The sequence below is a fragment of the Ochlerotatus camptorhynchus genome, unplaced genomic scaffold (assembly GCF_037179485.1).
Source record: "Ochlerotatus camptorhynchus isolate MF236.1 unplaced genomic scaffold, CSIRO-AGI_Acam_v1.1 ptg000193l, whole genome shotgun sequence".
NCBI classification, from domain to species: Eukaryota; Metazoa; Arthropoda; class Insecta; order Diptera; family Culicidae; genus Ochlerotatus; species Ochlerotatus camptorhynchus.
The window spans coordinates 2,925,336-2,948,549 of record NW_027040683.1 but is presented as its reverse complement, the minus strand read 5'-3'; the positions used below and the strand labels follow the sequence as shown (position 1 = coordinate 2,948,549).

The window sequence follows — 23,214 nt, the reverse complement described above, 5'->3', positions numbered from 1 at the left end:
GTGGCTTTGTGGATATCCTTGCGGGGAAAAAGGTACTTCGAACTACCATTCCCCGAGAGGCTGCAAAGTTTACGGATCGTTGGCCGTTGTCGTTCGATACGACATGCAGGCTGTTTGGTCCTATTGCCGGTATATACATTGCCTTCCGTCCTACCTGAACATTCACGTCGCCAATGACGATTTTGACGTCCCGTTGCGAACAGCCATCGTACACCTGCTCCAGCTGCGCATAGAACGCTTCTTTCTCGTCGTCGGGTCTCCCTTCGTGTGGGCAGTGCACGTTGATGATGTTGTAGTTGAAGAAACGGCCTTTAAACCTCAACTTGCACATCCTCGCGTTGATCGGCTGTAAACCAATCACGCGTTGGCGCATCTTACCCAGCACTACAAAGTCGGTTCCCAGCTCGTTGGTGTCACAGCTCTGATAGAAAGGAGCCGCTCGATGCCCGCTTTTCCATACCTTTTGTCCCGTCCAGGAAAGTTCCTGCAGTGCTACGACTTCGAAGTTGCGTGGTTGAAGTTCGTGCTGAACACATAAGGTATGGAAGCCTGAAAAGCTATTTATAGATGCCACTGTACTCCGTTGGCCTTATGCATAAGGTCCGAGATAGTAAGGAGGTGTTTGGATTTTTTTTTAAATTTTACTATTAACATGGGTGACGTGCATCGTTTCTATTGCGATATTACGATATATGTATTAAACTCTCACTTTAACCATCTACTGAAACCGTTATTACTTCCAACCCCAACTATTTCACACTGAATTGCCAGATTGATATCTGCAGTGTTGGAAAAGTTCGCGATATTTCACGAAGTTCACCAAGGGAAAAGTTCGCGAGTCATAGGGAATTTGATGAACTTTTCCATCACTGGATATCTGCATCCAAACTGTAGTCCAAGATTGTACAATCGCTTATAAAAAAAAATGATTTTCACTTCACCAATTGCACAACAAGAGACACTTACCTTACTGAATGCTTTCTGTTTCCTGTTGACGAGGAAGATTTTCGTTCGAACAGTGATGGTGAAGCCCAAATCCAATATCCTGATAATATAAGAGGGAGTGTGATATCTCAGTAAACCCAAAACTCTTTTCCATACAACTATAATAATAGTGAGGGAGGATGTCCTTTAGTTCTCATTTCAGCTGGAACATAATCTGTTCATCTTAAAATATTTACCTTCAAGCGATATAGTGCCTAATTCTACATACAATTCAATGTAAAGTCACCGGAATCCTTGTCTTTCCCCTAGTAGTAGTTGTTTCCGTACTGGTACGGTTCAGCTGCGCTCGGTTGTCGTTGGCCGGAATTCTGCTGCCAGGGGAAAGTGTTCTGCATCGGCGGTCGAGGTGGCGGTGGGCCTCCAGCGAAATTATTCATCTGTTGTTGGGGCATCCGTGGATTCATCTGTGGTTGCTGAGCACGCATCTGCTGTTGGTAGTAGTAGGGCATACTGTTGACGCTGGTGTTGGCCGTCTGGATTGGAGCGAATTGCGGGCGGTTTTGCTGGTTCATGTAAGGTCCACCGGGGGGACCACCGGGCGGTTGGTTCGGACCGCCACCTCCTCCTCCAGTGTACGGATTGCTGCCGTACGAAGGATTCGAGCTGTCGTAGAAGTTTGGATTCGGACGTGGGTTTTCCGATTGACCAATAGTAGAGATAGGATTGCTGTAGTTGCCTTGACTCTGCGCAGAGGAGGACTTCCCAGGCAGGGAACCCATCAAGTTTGCGATGATGTTTTGAGTATCCATTTGGGTACCGTGCTCGTTACTTGCCCGAGAAAAGTTGGAATTACCATCGTAGTTATCGCTGGTGAAGTCAGCCCGATGGGTTGGCCCTTGCATGCTGTTGCTGTTGCTGTTCGTTGGCGGAACGATTACATTCTTGGAAGCGGCTCGAACCACATCATCGTAGCTGTAGTCGTCTTCATCTTCCGAATCGATCAGCTTCTTTTTAGCGTACGGATCCGGCGAGTCTCCGCCATAGCTTCCAGACACTAGCGGCTTGATTGGGTTGCCCGGTTTGCTAGTCTGATTTGCTCCATTGTTGTAGTCCTGCCTATCGTCATCGAAATTGTCACCACCACCACCATCATCATCATTGTAATGCTGATTGTCGTCACCGTAGTTTCGATCTCCCTCATCATCGTAGTACTCATCCCGTGCCCGACTACTCGATGGTTTGTCATCTAAGTTGACGTACCTCCTCAATTTCTCCACCCGCACTGGATCGGTTTTCTCAAGCTTCTTGAGATGGGAAATTAAATGCAATTGTTCCTCGTTGGAGAGATCTTTGAAGTTCTGGAGCAAAGTCTGCAAATCCGAATCCGTCAAGCCTTCTAATGCGTTTCCATCGTCTGGAGCTTCTTCTGAACGACGAGACGAGCTTTCCGGTCTTTTCTCAGGCTCACTCTTGGCTGGAATGACTTCGTTGAGGAAGCTGCTAGTCGTTACGGGCTTATCCTTTTCCTTGGAAGCTTCCGCCATGGCAACGTACACATTGATCAACTCCTCCAGTTCTTCGCTGGTAAAGTCGGTCTTGCCTTGCGCCACCAAAGCAGCGGCCAACTTCTGTGCAATGGCAGCTTTGTCAATTCCACCAGCCGCTGCCGTCGCAACCGCCACGGAACATGACGTGCGGTCTGACTCCGGTTCTTTCTTTTCCTTCTTGGACGCTTCGTGAATTAAGCTGGCAATGTTCTTGATCGCTTTCTTAACCGGAGGGATCTTTTGCGGTTCTACCATATCCGCCATCAAATGACCTTTGAGCTTCTCTTTCACCGTTTCCAGGAACATACAATTATCTTCGTTTAGCAGCAACTCATCTGCCGAATTGGCTTTAACTTTCTCTAGAGCCAGTGCCTTCGAAAGCAGATCGATCACCTTAGGACCTAAACTACCTAGGTATTCCTCCAAGGCAGTCAACAGGCGACAAACAGCAACGAAATTGAGTGGACTGGTGTCTTCTGCGTCGAACTCGGTACGTACAAAGACAGTCTTATTCGGACCATAATAGCTTCTAGCCCATTCGTCGTAATCTTGTTGTTCTTGCAAATAAGAAGCCATTTTGTAATGAGCCCTCTCCCGTTCGCGATCACGGTCTCTACTGTAATGTCTGCTGCTGCTATGACGTGATCTCTCTTCAAAATCATCCGCACTGATCGGACTCCTCGATCTTTTGACACGGACATTCTTCGGCCTAGCTGATGTCTTTGACTTCACACTAATTTTATCATCATCACTCGACTCGATCGGCTCTACCGAACGCTTCTTCTTGCTCACCTTCACGGTATACTGCTCCCTCAGTTCCTTGATTTTCTCGGATTCCTCGTCGGGCAGGTTTAGCTTTTTCTTGATTTCCGCTTTTTTCTTGTCAATATCCTCATCATGCAGCTCCTTCATCCGCTTCGTCCAAAAGCCGATCCACTCCGGTTTGAAGTCATGCTTCGATGGATCCTTCTTTTCCGCTTGAAGTTCCTTGTACCGTCGGTTCCAGAACTTTTTCCACTCTTCCGGGTACATTGGATGTTTCTCCGGATTTTTTTCATGCTCTTTGAAGGCTTTTTCCAGCTGGGCAACGGCAATCTCCAACGAGCAGCGATACTTTTCCCACTTGTAGCGCTCGTGAGCAATCTCCGAAGCTTGCAATGCCAGCTGTTTCGGCGTCGGCAGGGCTTTGCGTTTCTCCGGTTCCGGCGACCGGGACTTCCTGTCGCCACCGAACCGCATCGGAGATCGATCATGCCGACCTATGGGGCTGCGACGTCTCACCGGGCTACGCGATCCACGCTTCCGTGCCGGAGGACTACGGGATCGGCGTCGCGGTGGTGGACTGCGGCTGTGACGACCGAAACGTCCACGATCCGGACTGCGTCGGAATGGCACCGGAGCACGGCGCCGGTTCGGGCTTCGACGGGCCGGACTTCGGCGCCATTCGGGACTTCTAGCGGGGCGACGATCCCGCGGCGGTGAGTAATGCGCCGGACGAGAGCGAGGGTTTGCGGTGCTACCTCCCGGGCCGGAAGGTCGGTTGGAAAGAGTACGTGGAACTCCGGAGCGGGCGTTTCCATTCGTGTCGCTGTGGGGTGGAAAAAAAATGCAACGGTGATTTCATTAGTGATATTGAGTCAACTTTGAAGCGGGATGAAGGTTTGGATCGTTGGAATTAAGGTTCCAGCTGTCCGGAAAGAGAAGTAGATTCCATTGAGTATGCAAAAGGGTCTAGCAGATCCCGAAAAGTTCAAAACGAGGGCCCGGTAAACCGGAATGAAGCTTCCGCTAAATTTCGTTAAGATCTGAACAGGAATTCGATATGAGGGATAGGGTTTTTAAAGTGGGACCAAGTCGAAACGACTGCTTTCATACAAGCAAACTGAGGTTCGAAGAAGTCGTGGACATGAGTTTCGGTAAACATAGGCGGCAGATTTTTGTTTTAATTCGAGGTGACAACTCCAAAATAATATTCGGGCAAATATGGGAAAAGTCCGAAACATAGTTCTGGTAAGTTCGGAACAACAAGGATTCATCAAGTCCAGAACGTGGTTCCGGTAAGTCTGGAACGAGGTTCCGCTAAGTCAAAAACAAAGTTCCGGTCGCGGGTCTGGAATGAAGTTTCCGCAAGTCTGGAACGAAGTTGGCTAGTTTAGAGCAAGTTCCTTCAAGATTCAATCAAAAGGGAATGCGTTTTCGACAAATCAGGAACGCTATGACGAGTGTGGGGTGAGATTCCAACTTTCGGGATTAGGCTACGGTAAATCTGCAACCAGTGGCGTCGCGTAACCTCACTTTTTACCTGTGCACCAACTTTCAAAAACAGATTTAATGCCATATTCATAGTCGAATCGGTTGAAAAATACACTTAATCTTCTAATTAACTCGATATCTATCCATTGCAAGCAATATTTTGATAATTGTTTATGTTTTGAGAGTTGGTGCACAGGTAGATTGAGGTTAAGGCGACGCCACTGTCTGCAACAAGTAGAAGTTTCGGAACAAGGTTCCAGCAAACCTGCTACTAGATTCCGGCAAGTCCTGAATGAGGTTCCAAAAAATGTGAAATCGAAATGAGCTTCCGGTAAGTTCGAAACGAGGTGACCGCAATCCGGAAGATCCAGAATGAGGCTTGTTCAAGTCCGGAACGATTATCTAACAAGTGTAGAACGATTCGGCTTATTTGAAATAAAGTTGTGGTTTCCGGTACATGCAAAAGGTATTTTTCAAGTTCCGAAATGTTTGATGATAAATCCCAGTCGGATGCCGAGTTAAAAAAAATCTTTGTTTTATTGAAATACTATCCTGGGAATCAATTTCCGGAAATTTCACCAAAAACCAAATATATTTTTGTCGGAATAATACTATTCCTGGGAATTTTACTCTGTGAAGAATTACCAATAAATTTAAGGAAATTTCCAGTGGAAGCTGACGGAAGCTTTTTGGCGAGGTAGCTAAGAACTTCCAGAGAATTCATTCAACCATCCAAAACGGAAGAAATTTCCGGGGAAAGTCGGAAGAAACTTCAGCAGGACTTCTGGGAGAACTCGGAAGGAACTTCCAGGAGAAACCGTTAGAATTGTCCGATGTCAGCCAGAAGAAACTTTCAGAGCAAGTCTGGAAAACAATACCAGAATAAACAAGAATCTTCCGGTGGAAGTCAGAAGAATCTTACAAACGAAGTAAAAAGAACCTTCCAGTGGAAGTCATATAACAACATCCTAATAAAACTGGAACAAGCTCCCGCGGAAAGATGGGAGTTAGTTGAGAGGAAAATTCCAAGGCACCTCAGTACAAAATTTCGGGACAAGTTTTATGATACTTTCAGAGGAATACAAAAAAAATCAGGATAAGTTGAAAGAATCTTCCGGAGTAAGTCAAAAAAAATCCGGAGGTTGTCTGGAGAACCTTTTAACGGGAATCAGAAGAAACTTTTGGATGTTGATAGAAGAAACTCGTGACAGAAGTCAGAAGAAATCGGAGACAGTTGGAAAAAAATCTGGAGAAGTCGAGTGATACTTCCTGGAGCAGCTGGGTGAAATATTTCTTGAATAAGTTGAAAAAAAAAACTTCCGGAGAAATCGGAAGAAACTTTTGGAGGGAATTGGTAAATCTAGTTAAGACTTTATGGATATTTTTTTTTAGATTTACCGAAGTTCATAATCGAAATTTATTCGACTTACATAATTCCACGACGTGCTTGTTACAATGATTTAAATACAGAAAATCGTCATTCCAAAATCTTCACGATTTCACGAATTTTTCATCGATAATTTTTATACAATAGGATTGAACGAAAAGTGGTGCATAGCAAACATCGCTCCAATTTAATTGCATTCTGTACTTACCCACATTTTGTATAAAAAAGACATTTTTATATTTGCCTCAAGTTTCTGGGCTGGAGTAGAGGATGGGTTAAACTATAACTTCCTTTCCCTTCCATTTAAGCTTACAAGTGCCCACATGTTTTAAAAGTCTAAAACGTACTTCCTGCATATTAGTAGGTAGGATTAGGACAGGTTCCGTTCAGTTCAAAATAAGAATAAACCAAAGAAGTGAATTTTGTTTAAACAATCAACATTGAATTATCGGCTCCGTAAAGGTAACGCGATTGAGCCTTCCAAATAAACGAACTTGATAAAAAAAATGATTAATCCAAATCTGAAATACGGTTTTAGCAAGTCCGGGACAAGCCGGTGGATCCTTCTTCAAGTCCGAAACCAGATTCAGACAAATACGGCACGAGGTATCTTCAAATCCATGTTCCGGAAAAAACGTTCTGGTAAGCCCACAACAAAATTCCAGCAAGTCCAGAACGAGATCTCGTCAGATCCAGAAAGTGGTTTTGTTAATTCCGGAACGGCATTCCAGTATGTCCGGAACTAGAAACAGATACATTCTGGAAAGAGCGAAACGACATTCCGCACTGTCTGAAATATCAATTTTGGAACGAAACTCCGAACTCTGGAATGAGGTTCCGGAAAGTCCGACCCGTATTGTTTCGAACAAGCCTAGAATGAAGCTTCGGCAAGTTCAGAACATGGCCTCGGCAAGTCTGGAAGTCCAAATTGATGCATCGGCCTGACCATGCCTAGAGCAGTATTTCTATGTTCAAGATATCAGTAAGCCCGGAATAAGCTTCTGATAAATCTAGAACAAATTTCAAACAAATGTAACGCATGGTAAGATTGTGAACGGGCAAAAATGAAATTCCGACAAGTTGAAAGCGAGGTTTTATCGAGTACAGAACAAAAATTAAATCCAGCACAAGTTCCGGACAAGTCCGGAACAATATTTCAGTATACATACAACATTCTAGTTGATCCGGAACGAGCTTCCAACGAGGCCGGAGCGTGCTTCCGGCGAGTCGAAAAAGAGGTTCCGTCATGTCTGGAACAAGGGTAAAGCATGTCCATTGTAAGCAAATCGTAAACGTCCAGCAAGTCCGGAACAGGTTTTCAAACTATTGAACACCAATACTCACTCGGACGAAATGCTCTGCACCGAGTCCATGCTGGATATCGAGTCCAGGCTCTTGCGGTCGGCTCGTGCTGGGCGTGTCTTCTTCTGCGGAGCTTGGACAACCGGCGGCGAGGGATCCCGTGTCAATTCAGCTACCAAGGTGCCATTCGCTACGGCCATCTGTTCCTGCAGCATCTTCTTGTCGATCACTTCGACAAACTTCGGTCCCGTACGTTCGTCAAAGTGCTTGTCGAAGAGTACCTCCTGCAGGTACTTCATCTTGTTACGAGCATAATCCGCACTATCGTGCACGTTCGGCGTCAACCGACCGTGATGGTCTTCGATCGCTTCGCAAACGGTTTGGATTGCGCGATTGATGATCTCCTTGGTGCCACCTCGTTGTCCACGGTACGGTGCCAGCTCGTTGATCACGGTTGGGTAATGTTTTTCCTACGGGTAAAAGAACCCTGATCAATCTAATTCCGACAAAAGACTAACAATTGCAACCTACCAAAAACTTCATACGATGAATATAGCTAGTGATATGAACCACAATGGTTCGCGGGTCACCTTTCTTATCGCACAGCACGCAGTGGTAGCTTGGTTCCTTCGACCCTGGGGTGCTAAGCTCCATGATGTACTCCAGCCCCACCATCGGTCCATCCTTGAATCGATCGATAGTGGCCTGAAGTTCCGCCACGGGTTTCACTTCATTCTCCATACCGGGTGGAACCGGCTCACCAGGTGCAATATGCATTTGAACTAACACAAACAGACTGATAAATTAGACGCTTCAACCAGACAAAAATGGGAGCTTACCCTTGGCGACCTTCGGGGTCGATGCGCTACGGAACTGATCGGCATCAATCATCGGCATGTTCAATCGGGTTTGATGCTTCCTACCAGCGATATGCGTCTGCAGGATGCGCTCTCCCGACAGATTGGCCACCCCACAGAGGTGGCATGAGTAGATGAGAAGGTTTTCCTTGTTTCGTCCATTACGGCTGAAGACCCGCCCGTTCGTGCCATCGGAAAGCTTGACCGTTGTACCGAGTAGATGCTTCTCGACATCAAGCTCAGTCTGCGAAAAGGAACGGAAGAAGAAAGAAGTTCTGGTTAGAAATAGCTTCCTACACTGCACCAAATAATCCCGTCACAATTGCAGACATATCTATCTAATCACTTCTTTTCACTGCACTGTTCCACTTATCACGCTTCGAACTCACTGCAGAATTTTCGTTGACAAAGGTAACAGAGAACCACCGAACATTTTCACCTATGAACGCAACAAAAAATAAACCGTCACTATTCTTATTTTTTTTCCACATTAAGATGAGCGCCATCCGCACCTCCCCGACTCGGGGACTTACCATCCACCGTCAGCCGCCGGCTTCCGTTTCTCAAAATATGCAAACAAAAGAAAGAAAATGCGTGATCGATGTGATCAAAACTCAGTTATTTGAACGATAATTACCTTGCTTCTCGCTTGATTTTTTCCATCGTTGATATCAAAGGGATTGCAATCCTCATCCATTATTCCTCACCAGCAACACCAGATGGCAGCACTGCTTGTATCTCCTACCGTCAACCAATTTGAAGGGGTGCGTTCCTCTTGTATTGGTCCTTCACATGCGGCGGCACCAGAACACTGTTCCTTGGCACTTCACTTTCGAAACTCACTTCTCGTTATACTGAGCAGCGGAGGGATGGCAGCGGGGGGATACGCAAACTGTGCTAACTCTAGTGCGGACCAGAACCGGATAGCAGTCGGGTTCTGAACCGATAGTTTAGCAACGACCAAAGGTACCCCACCGGCGAATAACACACACACACACTTTTCACACAGGCGCACTGGATCTTGAGACTTGAGTGCGAGACTGCGACGTTTGACTGTTAGTTTTGGAATGTTTTTTGTATTGTTTATAATGGTTGTTCAATCAATCAATGAGCGTACACGGGTGGATTTTCAGATATTGTTTTTTTCAAATTATCTGTAGGGAATAGAAGTAAAAAGAATGGTAAACTGTTATAAGGTGGAATAGTTTGTTTGCTTTATTGTAGATATTAAATTGTACACTTGTTAAGGTTTAACAGGCTGTTCAAAGGCTCCCACCGACTGTATGCATACTTACCATAGCTCAGCAAAACACCCTATAGCTAGGAAACTACTTAACTCACCTCAACTGACGGAGCAAACGTGAATTCATTCAATGAGGTAGGCACATCAGAAATTTCGGAGTACACTTAAATATGCAATCAAACTTACATAGACGAACATGGATTTCATATAAAAGACAGAAGTTATATAACTTAAATTTAAAGGATATTTTGGATTTAGATGATATTTAAATTGTAAATCAGAACCAAAGTGTGTTTCGATAGGTGTGATGCTGCCATGTTGGGGTTTTGAACTCCTCTCGAATGAGTTTGATTTTGAACAACTTCCACTATAAGCTTTGATTGTGCTTTTTGACTACAATTCCACAGTTTTCTTATAAAACTTTAGCGAGATTCGTCAGCAGACACGAAACAATCAGAACTCGTGCATGTTTACACATATTTAAGTCATTGACTGCACTTTTCCTTCCCACTCTACCTACAATCCCCTCACTCGGTCGAAGCTGCATCACCTGTGTATACATATCTTGATCAAAATAACGCCCGCTGTATGGTGATACAAAAAATGTTACCTGCTAACTAAACCATGGGCGCAGAATTTGATAATGTAGTGTTTCTCTGGTGATTAGATGTTTCGACAGTGATTAGCAAGTAGCGTGACTTAACTTTCAGTCGATGGTGTTCTTTCGTTGTTCATGAAATTCTAACTTTGTCTACATTTCGCGTTGTACCTGATGAACTGCTAAAGACGTGTTTCACTCTATAGACCTTTTTGACGTTTAAACGTCTTCCTCTATCTAGCACACATGGATGAATGAACGGTTTGTTTTCCCACTAATCTGTTTCTCTCTTGCTCGCACTCGTTCGATTTCAATTGTGCAGTAGTGTGCGCCGGTTAAACGTCAAAAAGCTCTATTATGAGTGATCTGAATACTCTTTCACACTCTAATGCCTTGTTCAGACTACAGAGCTGTAACATGTCAGTGCTAACATTTGAAAACGGCGCAAAAGCCATTTGTAAACAAATGGTTTGTGGGCCCTTTACTCGCTACCCGAAGAACGCCCACGCAAACCAACAGCATCGTCATGAAGGGGAAAATTTCCCCTACCCGATGTTGCTGTTGTGTCGCGTGGGTGTACTTCAAGTAGTGAGTAAAGGGCCCACAAACCATTTGTTTACAAATGGCTTTTGTGCCGTTTTCAAATGTTAGCACTGATGTTACAATGGTGCTATAATAATTATCGAAAAGGAAAACGTCATCACGGTAGCCTTGTAACATATTATAACTTCGTCGGTGTTATAACTCCGTAGTCTGAACATATGAGCTTACCTTAGAATGGTAAAATCGCACTTTCATTTTGAATTACGTGCTACAATATAAAAAAAATCACATAAAATGTTTTGACTAGTAAAGTTGTACTTCGGATATGTTACATTGGATGATTTTTCTTAATGCTATAAATGATGAGTGTTACATTGGCAGTTTTCTTCTACGGCATCTACATTCCCTTTCACAGACTTCAGAATAGAGTACTTAACACTATGAGTTCAGTTTACTCATAATCGCAAAAAGTACAGGAACTCAGCGATGTGTAAATTTGCTTTATGTTTCCCTGAAAAAAAAATGAGAAAAATTGACGAAAATTTTACTCTGTCTAGGAGTAGTAGGGTAGAGAACTACTTCGGCCTAATCGCCCATTTTGGGTCTATCGAGCAGAAAACTTCAAATAAATCCATGATTTCAGGGTTAACAAGTCAATTATGCGTTTGGTACGATACTTTAGTTAATAAACTACCGAACGAAGTCAATGAGAACGCGTTGTATGAAGGTTTGCACCCATTATTCCCAAAAACAAAAGAAGCGCTCCGACCGAATCAATTTTTTATCTTTCTCCGATAGGTCGAAGTGAATTCACTGGCGTTTCGATGGCGTTTCAATGCGTTAGGCCGAGTTTAGAATCCGTAGGCCGAGTTTGGCGTCAAGAAGCAGTGTTAGACTTTTGACGATATCTCAACGATTGGTTTCTCTTTAGCAAATCTTACGATACGTACGGAAAGGTAAATAAATTTGGAAGCCATCAGTAATAATAACATTCCGTTTAGTGCTAAACTACGCTAGATTAAGAAAGACAAAGTGCGGGTTGTGCTTAATAGGCCGGAAATGGGGTAGTTAACCCTACCAATAGACTGAGAGAATCCCAATACTCATATTCGGGATTTTTCCCTGAAAAACCAGGCAAAGTAACTCATCGCTAAGTTCCTGCACTTTTTGCAGTTTGAGTTAATTGAACTCAAATTTGTGTTGATCTCATTGGCAGGGCTGTTACGCGATTTCTCAAAACAAATCCGCGACTTCAAATACTAATTCACGTCAGAAAAAAAACTGTTTTCATTGCTATAAATACAATTTGTATTACTACTACATAGGGACGTTGCGATACTTAAAAGTATCGATACTTGATTCGATACTAGTATCGAATAACTGATACTGATATTTGCGATACTATCGAAACAAAGTATCGATACTTTTAAGTATCGAATCATTTGATAAAAAAGCAATGTGATTGAATTTAAATTGAAAGTCCATGTTTAAGATCAATAACGAACAGTTTGTATCATTTTATTAAAAACAAAAGCATTTAAACCAACTAATTGAACCATTCAGTATCATCGACGCTTGCTAGAAATATTAGTTTCTGTAAATATTTTGCTGACAATCGGTTTCTGGTCTCAGTAATTATAGATCCAGCCTTTGAAAAGAGTCGCTCGCATGGAACAGAAGTTGCCATGCTGACCATATGTATCCTAGCCTGCTGATACAGCGCTGACTTCATGTCCTCCTAAAAGAACTGTCAATACGCGCGAGAAGCAACGGTGCCGTCAACGTCAACGCATTTCTGGTGTTGCCAGCGTTTCTTTGAACTGTCAGTCATTTAATAGCCCCAGTGTAAAAAATATGCGTCTACACGCTTATCACAACTTACGCATATACCGAAATCAAGTTACTTGTTTTTCCATCCGATTCGATACCGATACCGCGATACCACGATAAAAGTATCGATATTGGAGAAGTATCGATTGTCAAGTATCGATACTTAATTACTTTGTATCGAAATAAAAGTATCGATACTTTACTGATATCAGCAGTATCGCAACGTCCCTACTACTACATGGCATTTCAAGCTTATTGCTTATAGCATATCAGATGTTTGCTTTGCTATGCCTGTACAATCCTAAAGGGTGTCCACGATGAAATTGCCACACTATGAAATTGCTCTAACTTTTTAACCGTTGGGTAGAATTTAATGAAAATTTGGGTGGATTTAGTTCATAGTGCATTATTTACATCCTACTTCTTAAACATTGCTTCAACTTTCTTGAAATTAGTTGAACTGCCCTTAGTTTCTCTGGATCTGTCTAATGCTCTCGAAGCATTCCTGAAGTTCTCTCAATTCTATTGAAGTTCTTGGTACTACCCTGAACTAAATAGAACTGTCTTTAAAACCTTTAATGTTCATTGAAGTTCCCGAAATATTTCAGAAGTTTTATTACGTTTTCTGAACTTCCTTAAAATTTTCGAATCTTCTTAAAAACATTCTCGAAGTTTATCGAATTGACCGGAATTCATAGGAACATACCCTTACAAACCTTTAACTTCCCTCAATGTTTGAACATTCTTGAATTTCTCGAAGTTATGAAGTTATTGGAAGTACCGTTAATATCTCTGAAATTCTCTAAAACTCTATAGTCTCACTTCTTTGAGATACCGTAAAACGGGGTATCTTTGATAATGCGGGTAACTTTGATAGTATAATGTAAAGATTAAATTTACTCGTTGCGCTTTTTTTTCCAAATTAGAAACGTTGGTTCCATATTGTAGCTTAGAGTATTTCCGTTGATATTGTATGTGTGACATATTTTACAAACATATTAAAAAACAATTTTCGTGTTTTTCGCCTGTTTGAAAAAGCACTCAAACCATCACTTATGAAATGTATTTCCGATATATCCATCACAAATTCAATGTGATATTCTTATGGCTTATGATGTTTTCTGATTATATACTCATTCAAAGTTTCATATTCAAAGAACTAAATTGTTTGAGCCTCAACCATATTTTTCTATATTCATCGAGCATTATCAAAATAACCCCAAATAAAAAAACTGAAGTTCGGTCACAAAACTAAAAAAATAGTACAAATGCTTTAATTTTCTTTAAACATATTACTGACGAACTGACTCTTGGATCCTCAGTACTTGTTTTAAAAATATAAAATTTGAAAAGAACATTCATTGCTGTAAATATTATTTAGAATATACTTTAAAAAACTATCAATGTTACCCCGTTTTACGGTACTTGGAATGTCAATTTTCTTCAAGTTATCTCCACATTTCCACATATATGAAATTCTTTTGGTTTTCCTAAAGTTGTCTGGATATCCCTGAATTTGATAGATTTTCATAAAAGTTCCTGATGTTTCCTGAAGCTATTGGATCCACTTTGAAATTCCTAACGCTTCCCTGAAATTCTCAGTATTTCCTTTCATTCCTCAGACTCTCGTGAAGATCTCTAATGTTTCCTTCCGGAACTTGCCTAATGTTCTCGCTATGCTCCTGATGATCTTCCTGGAATTATCCAGAAATTAGTGGAACTGCCCAGAGGATCTTCCCTTTAAACTTGGAACTTCTGCGTAGCTTTTTTAATTTTTTTAAATTCATTCCCTGAAGTTTTTGGACTACCCTTAAATTGTCTTGATAGTTCCCTCTATTTTACTGAAATAAATGGAACTGCCATAAAGTTCTCGAAACTAACCTGAAGCTCAAGGAACGTCCCTGCCCAAGCAACATTGCAAGTTTTATTCAGGTTTTATAGCATTCTACAAGTCTAAATACACTACAGAACCCTCATAAAACCAGAATTGTTACTTGGGTGAAGCTCTCACAGTTTGGATATACATGGAACTGTCCTACAATTTTCAGAACTTACCCGGAGTTCACGTAACTTACCCATAGGCAGTGTTGAGATTTGTCATTGTCATTGACAGTCTTCCGCGCGATATTGACAAAATTGTTCGTCACATAGTCACTGACAGACTTGATCCTCAAAATAACCTTCGTCAAAATCTCATTCATTTTTTCGTCAATGACAAAGATTCACCTGGTAACAAAAAGCGTAATTTCGTACATCCTGTGTCACATTATTGTTATCCAAGTAGTTCAGGCCGCAGATGCTTGTTCACATTAACGGCTCCATGTAATTGGGGGTTATTCCGAGAGTCGAAGTGACTTTTGTCACTAGTGAAGTGAGAAAAGTCACGTCGTGGTGACGTGACTCTCCATTTGATTTGCACAGAGAGTCACGTCACCACGACGTGACTTTTCTCACTTCACTAGTGACAAAAGTCACTTCGACTCTCAGAATAACCCCCATTGTGTTGCTCAAGTCATTTAATTTCGTTACAAATTTAGTTAATATAAAAATCTAAACATGTTCGTCACTGACAGCATTTTCATTGACAATTGACATGGTTTGCCTTGACTATGACTGTTAGCTCAAAAGAATGACCAAAGCAGAATTGTCAAAATCGCCGTGTATTGTCGAGATTTTGCAGCACTGTCCAAAGGACTTTAAGCTTAACTGATGTGTTGGTAACTACAGTAAATTTATTGTAATATTCTTGAATTTAATGGAACCTGCCCTGAAGCTCTTGATCTTCACTGAAGTAAATTTTCCTGAAATCTATTAAATTGCCCTGGATGTTTCGGATCTTCCGGAGGACCGGTTATTGAGTGCCTGAATCTGTAATTGGATCTCAACCTTCAATCTTCAGTCTTTGTTGTTAGGTATATCAATATTGTCGAAAAAAAACAATCACGAAGCTCTGTGATCAATTTTAGCTCAAAGTTCGACAAAAAGTTTATCAACTACCGGTGCGAAAGTCGAACGACCGGTGCGGAAACTAGTTGCTTACTAAAATAGCAACGGCTAAAGTTGTCAAACTAGTAGCCCGAATAGCAACGCACCGGTGCGGGTGCTCTTAGGCTGGGTGTGAAAGCACTGCACTATTCAATTCATTGCTCTGTCCAGATCGTTTGCACAAAGCAGTAAAAGACGAGGCAATGAAAGAGCCAACGAAAATATTCAGTCACTCATGTACGTTCAGTCATTCAAAACAAAGATTGGGTACCATCAAGGAAGAATAGAGACTAGCGACGTTTAACGCACGCACACTAACGGGGGTCTATCGCCGTGTAAAGTTGTTTATTATGTTCCTCGGGATAACCTGAAAATGTATGTTTTTCGATCAGTCCTAATGAGATTGACAGCGGTTTGTTAAGTATTTTCCTCGGATTTTCACTATCACAGTTTCACACAGCGCACCAATACAATCAGGCGTGAAAATTTCTATAAGCGTGCTGACTGAGCTACTGACCGAGTGCTCTGCTGTCAGTGACTCGTTTACTTCCCAATCATTCAGACTCTCACGAGGCAGTGAATGATGAGGCAGATGGCAGTTCATATTCATATGAAAATGACTCATTGAACCTGACTGTTTTTCGCACTGACCAGTTTGATTTGGAAACTAGCTGAACCGATTTGATCCAATTTAATTTATATTCTTACTCCCATAGAACTCTATCGAATTCAATGTCGATTCGGTTCCGGAGGTATGACCAAACAGTGAGATTATCCGAGTCCTGTGATCAAAACTCGCGGAAATGGAGTCGAAAGAACAGCTCGTGCGTGATAAAATCTTGCGCATTCATCACGAGAACAAGGATCTCTCGCATCGTTCCATCGCTAAAACGTTGGGAATCGCGAATTCCACGGTGTCGCGAGTGATTAAGCGGTTCGAGGAACGGTTGACCACCGATCGGAAGCCCAGAAGTGAAGGAAAAAGTATTCCGTACAACACCAAAAATCACAACCGCGTAGTTGGGGCCTTCAACCGAAATCCGAACGCCTCCGTTAGGGATGTGGCTAAGAAGCTGCACCTAAGCCGAAGTTTTGTCCAGAAGGCCAAAACTAAGGCTGGGCTTCGAACGTTCAAGGTACAAAAGGCCCCTAATCGCGACGAGAAGCAGAACAATTCCGCCAAAACCCGTGCCAGGAAGTTGTACCTCAACATGCTGACGAAAGTTGAATGCTGCATCATGGACGACGAAACATATGTGAAGGCCGACTTCAAACAGATCCCCGGCAACCTGTTTTTCACGGCCAAGGATAAGTTCAGCGTTCCGGAGCATGTCCGCACTCAGAAGATGTCCAAATTTGCGAAGAAATTCCTGGTTTGGCAAGCCATCTGCACGTGCGGGAAGCGGAGTGCACCTTTCGTGACCCAGGACCAGGGCTTGAAAGGGGATCGCATATCGACTGTGACTGCGTGATCGCGTACGTTTTCTGCATTCAATGTGCGAAGCAAGCACGGCGGTTTGACTGGCAAAATGGTGCAGTCGTTCTGCCTTTTGTCGATTGCTTGTGTGGTGTTTGCCGCAGCAACTCGGTGGAAGCCGATTTTTCAATTCATTCATTCTCCCGCTTATCGTGCATGTTGAAAGTTGAAGCTGCAGAATGACCGGGAGTACTCTGCGTATTTTGTTTTCATTTCTCTTTTCCAATGGTGAGCTATGCTGTACGAGTCTCCCGATAAACGCGGTAGGAAATATGTTATATTCACCGCTATAACTCGGCTGTTTTCAAACCAATCGATCTAATTTTTAATATTTGAAGTCTCTGGTTAATACTTTTTACGTACAAAAATGAAATCGACTTCTTTCTTCCTACCGAGCCGAACAATGAATCAGATCCTTTGTAACATTGACAGATTCTCTTTGTCGATTTTATCTTTGCATGGCCATAAATATTAATTTCCAGCTATTTTCAAATCACAGTTTGATAAAAGAAGGTATTATCAGCAACGGTTTTGTAGCCAAGTAATTAACCGTTATGTGATCGACAAAAAAAAACACCTTTAGGAGCTCGACAAGGTACTTCCACAAATTGAAATACTTGCTACTACGGCCAAATTTGATCGATTTTGAATCTTTTGGCACCATAGGATTCAGAAACTTGTCTTCTTTCTGGACATTGCCAACAATGTCCATTCGGAATAGTCTGGTTCCCAGAAATCCGGATTTCTTGTATAATGTTCCATAACTAAGCATTTTCTTGCCTCTCGCTAGAATATTGAAGGAATCGATATCAAAGTAGAATCTCCTTCAAGAAACAATTTCAGCTTACTTGAGGACCAGTTTAAGGTTTCTCCCCGGAACGGCCATTCCGGCGCAGGTTCCCGTAGGGCCTCTAGTGGCCATGGAAGAGTTTTGGAAGAAACCCCTACAATATGGGTATCAAAATTCATGAATTTACAGCAGGAGACTGTTTATCATAATTTTGTGATCATCCGATGGATTGTCCCGGAGTTGGTTCCCGTAGGGCCTCTAGTGGCCATAGAAGTGTTTGGAAAGAAACCCCTGCAATGATTTTTCAGATTTTGCTCCACCTCCGCCAAAGTAGGTCCGTCCAGATTATTCTTTTGCGTTTGAGTTGTAATTTGCTTGTTATTTCATACCACAATAGCCTTTCGAGGTTTAAATGGCAATTACAAGGGAAAAAAAATATTTTGTTTTATTTTCTTCGTTTTAGCCTTTTTCCAAAATGATATACGGGTATGCATACTATCTTTTCTTATGTAAAATTTGGAGACCACTTTTTGAAAGAACTTTCTCAAATTTTCTCGTAATAATTTCCTTATAAAAATCAAAGAGAAGTATAAGATCGCAACCAAATGGGTCCAAATTTCTGGAGAATAGTCAGAAATTATAATCGATTGAGCAGGGTAGAGCAAAATCTATATTTTTTAACACCCTTGTATAGAGGTAAGTCATGGATATGCTAAAGATAATTTATGAACATTTTCAGCCTGTTGTTTTAGCAACCTAGCAATCTCTAGCGTAAAAAATGTATCGAATTTGAGGGAAAAAACGGTAAAGCATTCGAACTGGGGTCATTTCTTTATTATCTTACAGGTTTGTCCTAATAAAGGGTGGTTAGGGAAATGTTACGTTTATTTTATTTGCGAGTGGGCTAAAGGGTATCAGAGTATCAAAATTTAATAAAATGTTGCCCTTGGGTAGAGTTTATATTAGATGGAAGGAAAAAATAGAGTTTATCTCAGCGAATTACAGTTCAACTTTTCGAGGTTTTCAGAACATCACTTGCTATAAGAGTACATAGCTTAAGAACGAATGCTCTTAGAAACAAGGTTGTAGAGTGAAGCACTACTTCGGAATATTGTAAAAGTTTCCGTTATACTCGTCAAAAATAATGAAGACAAACAGCGATATCCAAAATATATAAATGTAAGAAATGATTTGCTCAGAAGTTTAATTAAAAAAGCTGTGTGTATGGCGCTGTCGGAAGACTGATTTTTGGGGGTTTGCCGAAGTGAAGTGAGGTATGCTGCAATGGAACCGCACCTTAGATTTAAATGATGAATAAATTAAGAGTGATACTATCTGCTCACCGCTTTTTCTTCGCTTTCCTTCAATCAATTGAAAAACAGCGATGAAATAGTGGTGACCACTAGCACAACACCATCCAATTTGTTGAGGCACTACGGTTGAACAAAAATATATATCTTATCAAGGGTTCTTATGACGATTTGGTCTTCATTCTCAAATTGCACGTTAATCCCCAAAATATGACGACCATGTCGCGATGCAGAGTCGATCTTCAGTGAAATTAATTGTCCTCTCATCTCATGTGGAATGTTTTTCTGAATTTTCTCAGCATCGATGTTAATGTATTTCTTGGTTTTCCCCGATGAAAAACTGGTACCTAACGCACTAGCTAGCGTGTCAAGAATCGCACGCATTTCGGGCCAGTCAATCGAAGACAAAGGCATATTCCTCAATGAATCGACAATAGCCACGGACGTTATTCATTTTCTTCGATTTTGCTTCCACTTCCTCACCTTCCTTAAAAATAAACCCTTTCCTTGGCCAACGCAAAATGTGTACTGCGAAAATTACGCACAAAATTTCCCGCATCAAAATTCTTCTGGAAATATTTACAACTTTCATCACCACTCAACCTACACCACACACCCACGTAATTTTGCACTACGAAATCCTTCGCCTAATCACGAAACTTCCTCTTGCCTGCGATTTTTCTTTCCAATTTCAACCAGTTTCTTATTAAAAACAACACTGCTAAGTTTGCAAATATAACATATAACACTATCTGCGCTAGAGGTGACTGCCGTAGAACTGATTTTTTTTGCAGTCATTCACTACAGCAAACGACAAAGGGAACTTGACCGAAATGAAAATGTGAAAAAAAAATCAAAACGAAGCAGAGTGACTAAACGAGAGAGGATTTTTTACGAGAGGGAGCAAGAACTGATTTTTCTACCTATTCGTAAAGCTGTGCATTTGGAAGTATGAATGCGAAAAGTAGCGTGGAGCAACGGATGGTATACGAAGTACCGCACACAAAAGACTACATGAAATTGAATGAATGGTTATGTTGACTGCGCATGAAAAAAAGGACAGACAGAAGCCCTGCCCAGGACACGATGAACGGACAGGTGTACATAAAAGAGTGCCTCCAGAAGCGGCTGCTTCCTCTCCTGAAGGCCCACAACGTCCCAACAATCTTCTGGCCGGATTTGGCCTCATGCCACTACTCCAAGGACGTGCTGAAGTGGTATGCGGACAATAAGGTCAATTTCGTGCCGAAAATGTTCAACCCTCCCAACACTGCGGAGCTCCGCCCCATCGAGAAGTACTGGGCGATTATGAAGCAGCACCTTCTTAAACGACCTAAGGTAGTGAAGACAGTCGAGGAACTGAAGAAAGTATGGGTTTACATGCAAAAAACGGTTGATTCACAGGTTGTGCAGAATCTTATGGCCGGGGTTAAGGCCAAGGTGCGGGCATTTGCGTATGGACTGTAAATAAAATACGAGTAAAATGGTAAAATGAAGTTTAATAGTTATTTCTCAATCCCTGAAAATTTGATGGCAATCGGATGAAAACTCGAATTTTGCGAATCAATTTTGTGTGTGGCAATTTCATCGTGGACACCCTTTATACCCAAGGAAGTCGATAAATAATTGGACCGGACGGAAATAGAACCCCTTGCTTCGTAGCAGCACCTTTACCGACTGAACTAAGGGAGTATCGTTGGAACATTTTGAAGAAATAATTAAGCAAATAAAAATGTATCATCTTCAGTTTATTAATGTTCTCTTGGTAGTATACATTCTGACTATTTAGTGAACATAATAAAACGCAAGATGAGGTTCTAATAAATAAAAGCTGCATAGCTTTTCGGGAAAATTATTTTAAAACATTTATGCATTTTAATTTTAAGTGCAAATCAACTTGAAGATGATTAACATCCAAATCCCAATAAAAAATAGGGTGCATAGAACGAATTACCATGCAATAAATTTAATTTCTGGTTTTCGTTTTTATGAAAAATTATACTGCACCTAATTCTTCTTAGGTGTATTTCAAAAGAGTTTTTTAAGGTAATTCCAAAGAAAATTCCAAGAAAATTGTATTCTGAGGATAGTTTATTTTCATTTTTATTTTCAAGCACAGAAGGGGATCATAGGGCCAGTGCTCCAGTGAAACATCACTGTCCATACAGCACAAAGGTAGATTTGGCACCACAGAATAATAATCACAGGGATCAAGTGAATCCTGCTTAAGATGCCGGATAGGGAGGAATAGTGTTTCAAGTAGTAAAAGTTGGACAGTAACGAGGACCATGTTTTGCAATACCTTCTTAATCATGATCTTCTTGAAGTTTTTTGAGAATCAGTGTCAGTCAGTGCCATTGTCTTTGTTGATGTCTTTACGTTTGTCAGTTGCCATTGTCATTATAGGTGTTTTCTCAATGTATATGTTCTTGTCAATGACAGTATTGAAAGCAGGGCTCTACATTTTCGAAGCTCTAAAGTGAACTTGAGTTTTGTTTCTCTCATACAAACGTGTTCAACGCTTTATTTCTATAACGCCTAGCTAGACTATCAGCAAGAAATGATAATGAAAAAGAAGCACGCTTAGAAGGAAACGCGAGCTGTGGATTTTCTCGTCGTTGCTTTGCTCATCGCTTTCAATGTAAGTAACGTCGATTTTCTAGTTAAACGAAACCTCATTATGGCTTTCAATCCCCTTTCACGAACACTCTATCACCGCTCTTTCAATTTGTTTAAAATGCGTTATGTCCCGTTTTCGTTATTTTTTTTTAGATAAATATGTGGATGGAAGATAAATTAAACATATTACGCGTCATCTTCAAGTGTTTTCACGTGAGAAATACTTTAAATATGTAATTTCATTTTCCGTCACATACGTCATGAAACCTCTGTTGATTTGTTTCATGAAAGAGAAAACTATCAAAGTCGAGCGCTCTTTCGCTCATCCGTTTCACAGAAGCTTGAAAGGAAGACCAATGGAGCGACGGGAGAAAGAGAGACAAGCGATTGAACATTTGTTTGTGCACGCCGACTGAGGTTCTAGAATTCTGCGGAGCTGTTCGACTTTAACAGAAAAAGAAAGCCAGCAGTATCTTCGTCGCATCGATTTGCTCGATTGAAGCTGATATTGTGACGCCCTGATTGAAAGTATCCGTGGAAGTATTTTTCACTGCGTGTGTTAGTGTTTATGCGTGTTTTTACCTAATGATTATATTTCTTCCTAATCTCCTCCTCATCTCCTGCGTTCAAGAATAATTAACTAAAAAAAAAATAAGTAGCAAAAGTTCATACCATAACATCACAGACAAACAGACGTAACTCTTAGAAGAAAATGCTTCACAAAATATCGTCAAGCGTATTTTGTATGCACACTAGCACCCTCTATCTTGCACATTCCAAAGCATTGCTTTTCCCTCGTTTTGTCAACGGGTTAGATTTGTTGAATAAAAACAAAACAAATGCAAGTCAGTGATGCCGGTTCTACGAAGAGTTCAGTATTGATTGAATTAAGCAGAAATGACCCGTAGGTCAGAAGCTCAGTCTATTTTTAAGGGATTTGTTTTGTTTGTTTTGCGTGATTTTTATTTTGCTGGAACCTTTCTTCCACCGCCCATCACTTTAATATGTACACTGCAAGCAAATACAATATGTATCAATCAATATTATTCATGATGATGTATTGAACTCATTGATGGTATAAAAGTGGATACAATATTACACTCATTAAAATGATTTGTTGTCAAATTCCGTGTACATCGTAATATTACACTTTAAGCGGAACGACCAACGTGCAGCTTTTCGAATCTAATATTCAATGGATTCCTGACGTTGCTGAAAATTACGATAGCATCAGATTGTTGGTTGCTAGTGTATTATAATACTTTGTTGATTATTCATGAACTCTTGACCGCTGGGAACGCTTGTCAATATTTGAGGTGGACAAAAGAGTGAACAAAGCAGTGTGCGCCGAAGCTTTTTCACATTTATGTCGCTGTGAAGCAACTGAAAAGTGTTGAGGGAATTTATATCTGTATTTAACCGAGCTAGATAAAGTGTGTAACTGTATCAAAATGTGTTGACTTGCTTAACGCTTCAGTTGCGCCACAATGACAAATGCGAGCACATTCCGAACTGGAACCTTATTTGC

At 41.4% G+C, this 23,214-nt stretch overlaps 1 protein-coding gene across 3 annotated transcripts in view; it reads right to left on the bottom strand.

Moving 5' to 3' along the window:
- Positions 1 to 1,109: 1,109 nt before the first annotated feature.
- The window catches only part of LOC135702477 (uncharacterized protein CG7065-like), a 31,006-nt gene continuing 8,901 nt past the window's right edge, over positions 1,110 to 23,214 (bottom strand). The window contains exons 2-7 of one of the 3 annotated variants that reach the window (XM_065223520.1): positions 8,929 to 9,445; positions 8,274 to 8,535; positions 7,966 to 8,216; positions 7,477 to 7,904; positions 7,302 to 7,382; positions 1,110 to 4,080 (exon numbers count right to left, since the gene is read on the bottom strand). In XM_065223520.1, the coding sequence (XP_065079592.1) occupies positions 1,251 to 4,080; positions 7,302 to 7,382; positions 7,477 to 7,904; positions 7,966 to 8,216; positions 8,274 to 8,535; positions 8,929 to 8,988 (3,912 nt within the window). In that variant the 5' untranslated portion in view covers positions 8,989 to 9,445 and the 3' untranslated portion in view covers positions 1,110 to 1,250. Of the gene's footprint in view, positions 4,081 to 7,301; positions 7,383 to 7,476; positions 7,905 to 7,965; positions 8,217 to 8,273; positions 8,536 to 8,928; positions 9,590 to 23,214 lie in introns of those variants that run through there. The other 2 variants (XM_065223521.1, XM_065223522.1) reach the window with 2 other exon arrangements.